This window comes from Loxodonta africana, chromosome 4 (genome assembly GCF_030014295.1).
Source record: "Loxodonta africana isolate mLoxAfr1 chromosome 4, mLoxAfr1.hap2, whole genome shotgun sequence".
Lineage (NCBI taxonomy): Eukaryota > Metazoa > Chordata > Mammalia > Proboscidea > Elephantidae > Loxodonta > Loxodonta africana.
In genome coordinates this window covers 66,131,465-66,143,822 of record NC_087345.1, presented here as the reverse complement: position 1 = coordinate 66,143,822, position 12,358 = coordinate 66,131,465, and the positions used below count along the sequence as shown (strand labels likewise).

Genomic DNA, 12,358 nt, shown 5'->3' with positions numbered 1-12,358 from the left:
TCAGCACCCTCCCCATTTCTGTCCTGGGTTTCCGGTTTACTTTCATCCTGATTTTCTACTACTTCCTGCCTTCTCATCTTTGCTTTTGTGCAAATATTGCCCTTTTGATCTCGTGTAGCTGATTGTTTTAAGGCGCACATTCCTCTTGCCATTGAAAAAAAGCCGTTGCCATCAAGGTGTTGTTTATTTTATAGGCTTGCCTATTGTTTGGTAGGAAGATGGTCTCTGGGTATGGCTTCAGTGCCAGGTCAGAAGGGTATCTTAGTGCTGTAGTCTCTGGGGTTGCTCCAGTCTCTGTCAGACCAGTAAATCTGTTTTTTTTTGAATTTGATTTTTTGTTCTACATTTTTCTCCTGCTCTGTCCAGGCCATTTAACTTTCAATGTTGAAGTCTACTTTTTTTTCTATAGTTGAGTCTTTCTTTTAAAAGAGCTATTCTGACAAGCTCTGCTTTTAATTGGAGTATTTAGTCCATTAACATTTAATGTAGTTATTGATATGGTTGTATTTAGGTCTTACAATTTTATTATTTGTCTTCTTTTTGTATCCTCTGTTTCTTATTCCTCTGTAACTCCTTCCCTGGTTTCTTTTGTATTCTTTGAATGATTTTACAATTCCATTTTATTTATTAACTTTAGCTATACTTCTTTGCATTATTTAATTTTTCAGTGTACTTAGAGTTAATATTGTACCACTTTACATAAATTATGGAGCCCTGGTGGTGAAGTGGTTAAGCATTCGGCTGCTAACCCAAAGGCTGGCAGTTCAAATCCACCAGCTGCTCCTTGGAAACCATATGGGGCAGTTCTGCTCTGTCCTATAGGGTCTCTATGAGTCAGAATTGACTTGATGGCAATGGGTTTGTTTTTTGGTTTTACATAAATTACAGAAAGCTGCAACTGTATATTGCATTTACTCCCCACCCCCATCCTTCATGCTAATTGTTGTATTACACCTTCCTGCATTACAAACCCCAAAAGATAATGTTATAGTTTTTGCTTTAAACATTGATCTTTTTTTCTGTTTTCCAGAGTTTATACTTTTTTCTGTGGGAGGGTCAGGTTTAGTAGGAGTTTATCAGTCAGATCAGAAGTGGAAAAGCTCTCTGTGATTCTTTTGCATTGTTTATTTCTCTGGTTGGTTGTTCTGTCTTTAATGTTAAAGGCTTTCTGAAACTGTATGGTCCTTTGTTCCTATTTAAGAAGTTCTGTGTGCGAACCATTAATCTCAAAGGATGAGTGATCAGACAGGGACTGCCTGTTTCTTTGAGTGACTTCAAAATATAATTTTTCCCCTTGAGGACATTCCATTTTTCTATGGAATAATCTTTCAGTTTCTTACCTGTGGGGAATTTGTGTGGATACATGCAAAGCAGACTTGAGGAAGTATCTCACAGTTCAGCATTTAGACTTTTAATTAATCATTTCATTTTTAGTCCAGCAGCTCATCCATGACCTCAGCCGTGATGGGTAACCATGTATCCACAGTCTCTCTGGTTCAGTTTCCCCAGAGAGAATATCTTTTCAACTTCTGTTGGGTAACGGAGGTAGCTGCCTGACTCTGTGGAGTGAGGAAGTGTACTTTAGGGTCCAGCTGTTTCTTGGGAACCCTGGTGGTGTAGTGGTTAATTGCTACAGCTGTTAACCTAAAGGTCGGCAGTTCAAATCCACCAGGCACTTCTTGGAAACTCTATGGGGCAGTTCTACTATGTCCTATAGGGTCACTATGAGTTGGAATTGACTCCATGGCAAGGGTTTTTTTTTTTTTTTTTTTTTAACTGTTTCTTAATCAAACTTTCTACTAATCCTTTTGTTTTTAGCCCAATCCTCACTGCAGAATTCAGAAATTCCTGGTGACTCCAGTGTTTTGAGCTTTTCTGGAGTTTTGTTGTTCAAATTGGACTACTTCTAGTTGGCTCCTATGCCTCCTCCACTATCTCCAGGCAGTTACATTTTTTTTTTTTCCCGTTCTGCTAATTCAGTTAGCATCCACCCTATTTCTACCTGCCATAATGTTATTGAAATTTGATTTGCTGTGGTCTCCTCTTACGTACTCTTTGTCCTTTTGTGTTTATGCTTCTTTGTTTCTTTACTTTTATTTGGATGGAGTTTTTGGAGGGAGATAAATGTATGTTGTTTTTTCCCTGATTAATAGGAAGTGAATAAATTAAAAAGGACCAATTCGAGGAGAAAACATAACATTTTTAGTGAATGATAAAGACAGACTTTTCTCTTCATTGTATTAGTTTGGAACCTTAGTCCAGGAAAAACAAGAGAGCTTACTCTCCGAGCAACAGAATCAAACGTGTGAGGGGTGGTGGTACTTGTGTATGATGTAGGATCCCAGACTTTCTGAGCTATAAGGCACTTGCAGGTCTTTTTTTTAGAACAGTGGTTTTCACACTTTGGCACTTCAGTGTGGAAAACAGATAAAAACTTTGAATTTTCTCCAGGTATTTAAAAAGTTTTTGTAAAATCCCTGAAGCTCCTTTTAAGAGTTTCAAGATTTCCCAGAGCACAGAGGGAAAACCACTACCTTAGTGGTGGCATCTTACATTGCCTTAGCCCAGACGACATGTGCAACCATCTCTCTGGTCTAACTGCTTTGAGAATGTTAAAAAGCAATAATAATATTAAATAAAATTTATTGAGCACTGACTATGTTTAGGCATTTCATACAGTATCTTGTTTAGTTCTCACAACAATGCTATAAAGTAGGTGTAATAATTATTCCCATTTCATAGGTGAGGAAACTGAGGCCTGGAGAGGTTAAATACTTGGCCATGGATATGCAACTAGGAAATGGAAGTATTGGGATTCAAACCCAGCTGGTCTGTGTGACAAAAAGTCTACTTACTTTCCCACAATATGACACTGGGCATGGTCTGAGGGCCTTTTGGCTTCTTGGGAGCACCTGATAACCATCACTGTGGGTGCTGGTGCTGTACACTGAGGACTGCCTCCTGTTTGTGAGAAAAATAATATAACGATGGACTAGATTAAAGCATGTCTCTGATCCTCAGGCAACGCCAGCTACCAGATACCCCACCCTACTGTGCATCAGACCCATGCTCTCCTCCACAGATCAAAGGTGAGTGAGACCCACCTTCAGCACATCTTGCACCATTATTCTTCTTCTTGGATTCTGAGCGGTGAGAAAGAGAGGCGCTTTTCACTTGTGTCTTCCCCCAGGTGCATGCTCCCGAACTCTGAGGCCTACAGCTGGGAGGACTCCAGCTACCTTTCTCCACTCGTCAGCTGCAGCTGCACCTGGGATGGTGCCTTCACAACCGCCACAGAGCATATCTGAAATGAGCAACTCTGACCATACCCACAGTGGCTTTCACAACTGCTACCCAAGCATCAATCATCCTGCAACTCTGCTGGACCAATCCGTGTCCTCCCATCTGGGGATGAATTGTTCTTACCATCAGCAGCTTCTGTGCCACAACCCTGGGTAATGGGCAAGCTGTTTAGATGTGAAAGACAATAGCAGAAAACATCAGAGCAGCCAGAGCCCCTGGGCAGTGATAGTTGAAAGAAGGAACAGCAGCGAACTCTCCAGCAGATGGCAGTGTTAAGACACATATCAGATATGGCAAGAACCCAATGTTCTTGTTCTTGATGTTCTTGACGTTAGACAAGGTTAATTAAAACCCACTAGGTCCACATTCAATGAAAACTTAAAATGTCAGAAATATGGAGAGAGATTCTGGGTGATGGAGGAAGCACTGTTTGTTTGCACAGTCTTAGCTAGCTAGTCTACTCAGGGGAGTTTTTGAATGAGCACTCAGAAAAAAATCTGTCAATTAAGCATTAATTAAAATTCTTTTTTCCTTGTCTCCTTTCCTCCTTTCTATTCCTCATTCTAGAACTAGAGGTTGGCAAAAAGAGTAAAAAAACAAAAAAACCCATTGCCATCGAGTCGGTTCTGATTCATAGTGACCCTGCAGGACAGAGCAGAACTGCCTCATAGAGTTTCCAAGGAGTGCCTGGTGGATTCAAACTGCTGACCTTTTGGTTAGCTGCCATAGCACTTAACCACTATGCCACCAGGGTTCAAAAATTGTGGTAAAATTTCACGTGAACAAAATTTTCAGGTGTAAAATGGATACAGATATTTTAGTTTTGTATCTCCTCTGTCTGGATGAGCCCTCTGCCTTTGACAATGTTGTCAGTTTACTTTTCAAGTAGATGAATCCCAGATCTGTTGGATAGAGGAAAACTAAACTTCAGGCTATCAGGTTCAAGGAACTTTAATTAATTGGAATTAGGCTTAGGAAGGCAGAGAGGAGAGCCCTGGGAAATTAAATTTGATTGTATGCAGCTCAGAGAGCAAAGAGCCTAACATTCACTTTGGCTTCTTGATTTTAGAGACTCCTTGCCACCAGCCAAGAAGAGGAAGCACACACAGGTGCTGGAAGACTCCGGGGACTGCCGAGTGTGGGCCCATCACCCCAGACCAAGTAAGCAAGCGTGGGCCGTGAACCGAGTCAATGGCTGCACAGCCTTAGCCATTAAATCAAGGCATTTCAAACTGGCCTTTGGGCAGCCCTACACAATTATTTTTTCTGTTATAGAAAAGCCATGATGGGTTCTGAAAGTTTATTTCCTCCCTGCTGATATAACATTTCACGGACAGTCTTAGGTGGGTTGTACAAGTGCTCTCAGAAAGAGGCGTTGTTCTCTTTCTCTGGGGGAGGTGAAATGCCAGTCCTTTCAGGAGTGTCTCAGGGAGCTGGGTACCAGGCAGGGGTGGACTAACCAGTAAGCATGGTATGCACCGGTTTACAGTAAACAAGGTACCCACAGGCTTAATTGTGCTTACTTACTAATCTGTAGTGCACAATTTTACCTGGCTTTTCACCGCAGTGAAACTTGCTTATTGGGTACTCCATCCCTGGGCCCAAGGCAAGATGGACAGCACCCTTAAGAGCCTACTGATGTGTCTGTTGTTTTGTTTGGTGAAATGCTTTTCAACTTTAATATGCACACGAATAGCATGAAGATCTTGTTAAAATGCTGATTCAGATTCAGTAAGTCTCAGGTGGGGTCTGAGAGCCTGCATTTAACAAACTTGCAGGTCTTCCCAATGCTGCTAGTTTGAACTCCGAGAAGCAAGGCTTGAAAGGATGTCGCTAGTAGAGCAGGAGGGCGGAAAGCTGTGCTTTCTTAGCCTTCATTTCAACCCCGCATGTTCCCAGGAGATCTTTTCAATCCTGTAAAATTATTTTAGAAATCTTTCATGAGAATCATCTGATGCCTCAGTGGTCAGATGAGTCTTTGCTCTTTGTCTTATGTAACATGTGGCACATCATGTTTTGAGCTTACAGACCTCATCAGGTTGAGGACGAATTGGTTCTAGGGTAAATGCTGTGACACTGGTGGAAAAGATTACATCCCAGGTTAATTCTATTAGCCACTATAAGTGTTCAAATGTAGGCAGTGTGCAGTGCTTCAAATTCAGGACACCAAGTCACATTTCTTCTACCCCCATGTGTCAGCTTGGCAAGAAGTCCAAGATATCCCTCTTGCCTGCCCCCTGCCCCCAAGTCCCCACACTATAGTCCATGAACTGCTGAGGTTTACACTGCCCCGAAAGGAGGGGAGTGTGGCTTTATCAGCTGAGTGGGGAAAGACGCAGTCTAACCAGTGCCGGTTGCGGCCTTTGCCCCTCAGAGCCACATAATAAGACCTGGTCCTCTGGGCCTCACAGAGCCTGCTGGTCCCCTTGGGGGATGCCTGGCCTCAGCTCCAGCATGGGCTGGGGTAATCCTTCAGTGGATGACTTCACCCCTCAGCCAAATCTCACACATTGCCACCACCCAGGAATGTTGTGTCAGAATTGTACTGGGCATCTAGCCTTTACTAAGCCTCTTACTACCTCCTTTCCTCTTACATAGATCCACCATGGCCAGCAGTTGCCTGACTTTTCTTTTTCTACCCTAGAAACACAGAATGCTGATTAAAGCTCCCTTTCAGTAATATAGCTGGGGCCCTGGTGGCACAGTGGTTAAGTGTTTGGCTGCTAATCAAAAGGTTGTCAGTTCAAATCCACCAGCCGCTCCTTGGAAACCCTTGTATGGGGCAATTCTACTCTGTCCTATAGAGTTGCTATAAGTTGGAATCAACTTGATGGCAACTTTTTTTTTTTTTTTCTTTCCTTTTTTGCAGTAATATACAGCTCTCCACGCCCTTTCCTGGAAACCCTGGTGGTGTAGTGGTTAAGTGTTATGGCTGCTAACCAAAAAGGTCGGCAGTTCGAATCCGCCATGCACTCCTTGGAAACTCTATGGGGCAGTTCTACTCTGCCCTATAGGGTCACCATGAGTTGGAATCGACTCTACAGCAATTGGTTTGGTTTCTGGTTTTGTATGCCCTGTCCTATGCAGGTTACCCTAATTTCTTCAGGAATCTCTATAATCACTTGGCACCTTCTTTATGATTTGCAGACACAAAAAAAAAAAAAAAAAAAATTTACAAAAGGCTGGGTAAATTCCTAGCCAGACGAGAGAACCATCTGTTCAGTCTCCTACAGGTGCACCGTCTCACTGAGGGTATACCTGGCAAGTCACTCAGACCCTCCAAGACTGTCCTCACCAAGCCAGATGGCTGTTCGGATCATCCCAGCCATTGTAGAGCTAGAGCTCCATCCTTTGCTGGCTTTATTCTTCCTGTTCCCTGAGGAGGCATTGATTTTTCACAGTCTCCAGAGATCAGCCGTAGAAGAGTAACCAAAATGTCCCATCAGATAGGAAATCCTAAATCCCTTCCTTGTTTAAGTCCTATTCGAGACAATAGTTCCAGAATGAAAATGAGCAGGCCCCCAGGGTCAAAAAAAAAGACAAAAGGCAAAAACTTGTTACTCCAGTTACTGCATTTTAATTACAGCTTATATTTTCAGCAAAAGCTTTCCTAATGGAGAACTCGTTTGATGTTACAGAGGCCAGGGGTTGTCACAAAGGTTGTGGGGAAATGGCACATTGGTGGAGGAAGGAGGAGCTCATGCCAGTCTTGTAGGCAACAGTAAGATTGTTGGGTTTTGATGGGAGAAAATATTCTAAATTGATCAGCTGCTAACCAAAAGGTTGGCAGTTCAAATCCACCAGGCGCTCCTTGGAAAATCTATGGGGCAGTTCTACCTTGACCTATAGGGTCACTATGAGTCGGAATCGACTCAATGGCAATGGGTTTGGTTTTGGGGTTTTCTCCCAAGCAGCGTGCTTTGGCTCAGGGTTGCAAGATCCCCATTAGGCTCACAATGTAGGATTACTAGGTTGGTGTGGGCAGATGTGGAATTTTGCTTAGATAGAAAGCAGCAGGTGGGTAGGCTCCTGCTGGGTGGTTCCTGGCCACACCTTTCTGAACCCCAAGTTCAAAAGGGTTCCTAGACCCACATGGAGTCCCTGGGTGGTGCATACAGTTAAGCACTAAACTACTAACAAAAGCTTAGCAGTTTGAACTTACCCTGAAGTGCCTCGGAAGAAAATCCTAGTGATCTGCTTCCAAAAAGTCGCACCTTTGAAAACCCTATGGTAGAGCACAGTTCTACGCTGCAACACATTGGGTTGTGATGAATTGGAATTGACTCCATGGCAACTGGCTTGATTTTTGGTTTTGGCCCCACATGGTCTGAACTCCAACTAGAAAAGTATTTTCCAGCCCAATAGGCATGGCCTTTTGAAACACAGTGAGAAATGAAGGGGCTAAATTCACATCACAGGGTCAGAAAAAGTGCCTGTCTCATCTCGCCTGTAACTGGAGACTTTCTAAGCCTTCCTTTTCTTGATTCTCAAGTGGGAATCATAATTTCTACTTTACTCATCTCCAAGGTTTTTTATAAAGTAATGCACAAGAAAAAACTATTTTAAAAGGTAGTCAAACGCTAGCTCTCAGTTTTCTCCAAAAGGCTAGGGCTTGGGCAGCTTTCTGCTTTCGCACTTCTGCTTCTCTGCTGTTAGATCTTCTCAGGAAATCCTCAGTACCTGAAAGGAAAAGGAAGGTTTGAATTCCATCTCTTCCACTTGATAGCTGTGACACCGGGCAGGTTGTTTCAGGTCTTTGAACCCCAGTTTCCACATTTGTTAAATTAGATTAAGAATCTTTAACTCATAATACTTTAGGAGTCTATTTGGCAGCATCTGCTAAAACATGACCCAGAGATTCTACCCCCAGGAACGTACCTAACATATCTATATATGCCTACCAAAAGCCATGCACGTGAAAGTCCATAGCAGCAGGATTTATAATAACTAAAAAATGAAAATAACAGAAGGATAAATTGTGGTATAGTCATGCAATGGAATAAAAATGAATATGCTGTCATTTGCAATAATAATGACTTTCATAAACCTAATGTTGGGCAAAAGATGTCAGCACATAAGAGAACATACCATATGATTTCATTTCTGTAAACTCCTCTCTGGTGTTAAACTTCAGGATAGTGGTTATTCTTGGGCAAGAGGGAATAGTCAGTCATTGGAAGGGGGTGAAGGTGAGGGTGCCTTCTGGGGTCCTCAGACCAAAAACCAAACCCATTGTTATTAAGTTGATTCCAACTCATGGCAACCCCTGTGTTACAGAGTAGAAGAGCTCCATAGGGTTTTCTTGGCTGTAATGTTTATGAAGGCAGATTGCCAGGCCTTTCTTCCATATCACATCTGGGTGGATTTGAACCACCAATCTTTGGGTTAGTAGTTGAGCACAAGCCATTGCTTTGGCCACCTATTTCTTGATCTAGTGGTAGTTACACAGAATTCTTTTTTTATAAAAAAGTGTCAAACTGTGTTGTATTCATATACTTTTCTTTATGTATATTATACTTCATCTTAAAAAAAAAAAGATAATTGAAAAAAGGATCCTTACCTTGTAGGTGATTTAAGGAGTTGTGGTACAGAAAGCACTCCATAGTGGTAGATATTATTATTATTACTATCAATAATAATATTAAGTTCCAGCATTGGGCTCAAGCTTGTTCCTAGAATTCAGTGTGGGCTTGTGGTCCCAGATTTTGTCCCCTCATGTCTCACAACCCGATAACCAGTACCCAGGGAAGTCCAGCTATGTCATTCTTTTTGGGGTAGACCCCCCCCTATACTCTTGCTGCTGTATGGGAAAAGGCAGGAAATGCAATTGTCCTTGAGGACAATGTCCCCTGCCCAATGCTGACCCTCCCCATCAGCATCTGGAGCAGTGGAGTCAGCTTTTGGCGGCTTCCCTGGCACATTGACCTTGCTGTCATGCTTGAGTGGGAAAGGGCCTGAGTTAGCTGGTATTCAGCCAGGCATACAGTGTTAGTTATTTCAAATCAGGTAGAGTTACCATGGAGGCATAGAACAGAAATATTTGCCAAAACTTAGGAATAACTGAGTCACCTGAGTTGAAACAAATACAGTACATTAATAACAAGTAAAGGCACCATTGTTTAAACCATTAACTGGTGGCAGACACTGCTCCGCGTTTTGCACACGTTACCCATTGAGTCCTTTCAGCAATCCTGGAAGGTATTGTTTTGTTACTCTCATTTTGCAAATGGGGAAACTGGAGCTCAGAAAGCTTGTATCATTTTCCTGAGACTGTACAGCCATTAAGTACAGAGTTGGATTCAAACCCAGCTCTGTCTGACTCGAAACTCCAGACTCTTGACCCTTCATTTCCCCTCTCTCCATTATAGGAAACAGAAAGGAAAGATGAAAGATGAAAGAACTACTTTCCATTTTTCTCTGAATTTGGTGCCAGCAGGAAAACCATGGAAAGGGTTTTTTTTTTTCCTTTGGAGGGGTGAGGGCAAGAAAAGTGCCTCACACTGCCCACCTCCAGCACTCTAAGCTGAGAAAGAAAATGTTTCAAGATTTTTGAAAAATCTTTCCAAAAAGTCATGCTACAAAAAAAAAAAAAAAGATATTTTGCTTGCATGTTATTTAATAGTGATGCTCTAAGAAAAATACCTTTTTCATGATATTAGGGATCAAAAGAAAACCCCAAACAGCTCTGTTATTTGTTTTGGGAAGTTCTCAGTGGAAGGATAAAGAAAGGAAAGGTTGGATGAATCAAGGAAAGCCCAGCCATTTTCTCCTGAATTTTCTAAGATGTGGGCTAAGTGCACACTCCACGGGAGCTAATGTCATATTTCTGCACTGTTGCTTACAGCCTGCACCTGATCGTCTGAACCTCCACCAGTTCATTTTCGTGTCTTATGTCAGGCATGAGTGGTAATAAAGGAGCTAAAAGGGAAACAGCAAAAGTAGGAATAGCATTTTACATAAAAATTATCTGAGTTGGAATTATACAATTTGGGAGGCATACTCAAGACAAACAGTTATTACCAGGACTATGCGAAAATGGTTAGGTTGTTCATGTGAAATTGTCATTATTTGACCATTTTTGACCTACACAAGTGGGAATTTCATATGGTTGATGTTGCTACTAACAAGATCTTCCCTGTGACTTTATCTTGGTTTTAACTTCTGAACATGCTTTCATTTCTGTTACCTTATGCTCTCTGCTTGTGTAATGTTGTAAGACAGCAGAACACGTGATTTTAATTTCTATTTTGCAGAGGAGGGAAATAAGACACTAAGTGAATAACTCATCTAAGTTCAAAAAGCTAGGTGAGAACTGGGGGGCTGCAATAGGCCTGAAAAAAATTAGTATGTATTTGTTGCAATTCACTAAAACAAAAACAAGACACCAAGTACCTCAGATTACCTTAAACAAGAGAGAAAAAGGAGGGGGCAGTATTTATTGGCTTCTGTAACCCAAGATCTTAGGGCTGGATCTCAGAACTCAAGTCACATCATCAGGAACTGGGTGCCCTCCATTCTTAAGTCTGCCTTCTGCAATGCTGGCATAATTTCTAGACAGGCTTTCTCCTCATGATCCCATTATGGTGCCAGCAATTCTTGGGGATGTTTCCCACAGGTTCAAATCCAATGGAACAGAGTGAGCATCCTTGAACCGCATTCCCTGAAATCCTGAGGTTCGCTCTACTTAGACTGATTAGACCATGTGTCCAACCTTGATGCAAGTTCTGAATGCTGTACTTTGATTGATCAAGCTGGGTTGCCTACTGTCCTGGAGCTGGCAGTGGACATCACTGGAACCATACAGACTAGAAGTGAGAAGAAGCTATGCAGGATATAGGATAGATAGACAATAGAGGACAAAGTTTCCAGCAAATACCCACCAGAGGTCCTTAGGGATGACTGAGCCCAATCATCTTTTGGCAGCTGGGGAAACAGGCTAGCAGCATGCCTCCTGCCTCCCCAGACGTGACACTTTCCACGTGGTCATTCTGCCTCATTTATGCCTCATTCTCCCTCATACATGGCCTATTCATAAGTTCCATGCATCTGTCTGTGAGTCTACGAAAACTGGCCTGGCAGAGACCTCTAACCCACCTATTTCTTTGCAGTGACAAGTAGGAGTTACAGCAGCGAAGTACAAGACCATGAAAGTGAGGGGCAGAGTGCAATGCTCATGGACCAGTGCTCTCCTGCTCTGAAGTGGCAGCCGTACCAAAGTGTCTCCTGGCACAGCTTATTAAACAGCCAATATGAAAAATTGTAAGTGACTTTTTAAAAAATTAATTAATTAATTTATTATGCTTTAAGTGAAACTTTATAAATCAAGTCGATCTCTCATACAAAAAGTTATACAAACCTTGCTGTGTACTCTTAGCTGTTCTCCTCCTAATGAGACAGCACATTCCTCCTCTCCACCCTGTATTCCCCGTGTCCATTCAACAAGCTCCTGTCCCCCTCTTCCTTCTCATCTTGCCTCCAGTCAGAAGTTGCTCACATAGTCTTACGTGTCTGCTTGAGCCAAGAAGCCCACTCTTTACCAGTATCATTATCTATCTTATAGTCCAGTCCAATCCCTGTCTGGAGAGTTGGCTTCAGGAATGGTTCCAATCTTGGATTAACAAAGGGTCTGGGGACCATGACATCCAGGGTCCCTCCAGTCTCAGTCAGACCATTAACGCTGGTCTTTTTTTTTTTTTTTTTTTTTTGAGAATTCAAGATCTGCATCCCACTGTTTTCTTGCTCCATCAGGAATTCTCTGTTGTGTTCCCTGTCAGGGCAGTGATGGGTGGTAGCTGGGCACCATCTCGTTTTTCTGGTCTCAGGCTGATGGAGTCGCTGCTTTATGTGGCCCTTTCTGTCTCTTGGGCTCATCTTTGTTGTTGTTGTTGTTAGCTGCCATCGAGCCGGTTCTGACTCATAGCGACCCTATGCACAGCAGAACGAAACACTGCCTGGTCCTGCACCATCCTTATAATCGTTGTTATGCTCAAGCTTATTGTTGCAGCCACTGTGTCAATCCACCTCGTTGAGGGTTTTCCTCTTTTCCGCTGACCCT

General features: G+C 42.5%; 1 protein-coding gene across 1 annotated transcript in view; it reads left to right on the top strand.

The window, feature by feature from the left end:
• Positions 1-12,358, top strand: part of MYRFL (myelin regulatory factor like) — a 137,878-nt gene that overhangs the window by 17,699 nt on the left and 107,821 nt on the right. Inside the window, exons 2-5 of the mRNA XM_010601363.3 lie at positions 3,022-3,089; positions 3,191-3,455; positions 4,373-4,464; positions 11,412-11,562. Coding sequence (XP_010599665.3) covers positions 3,022-3,089; positions 3,191-3,455; positions 4,373-4,464; positions 11,412-11,562 — 576 coding nt within the window. The remainder of the gene's footprint in view (positions 1-3,021; positions 3,090-3,190; positions 3,456-4,372; positions 4,465-11,411; positions 11,563-12,358) is intronic.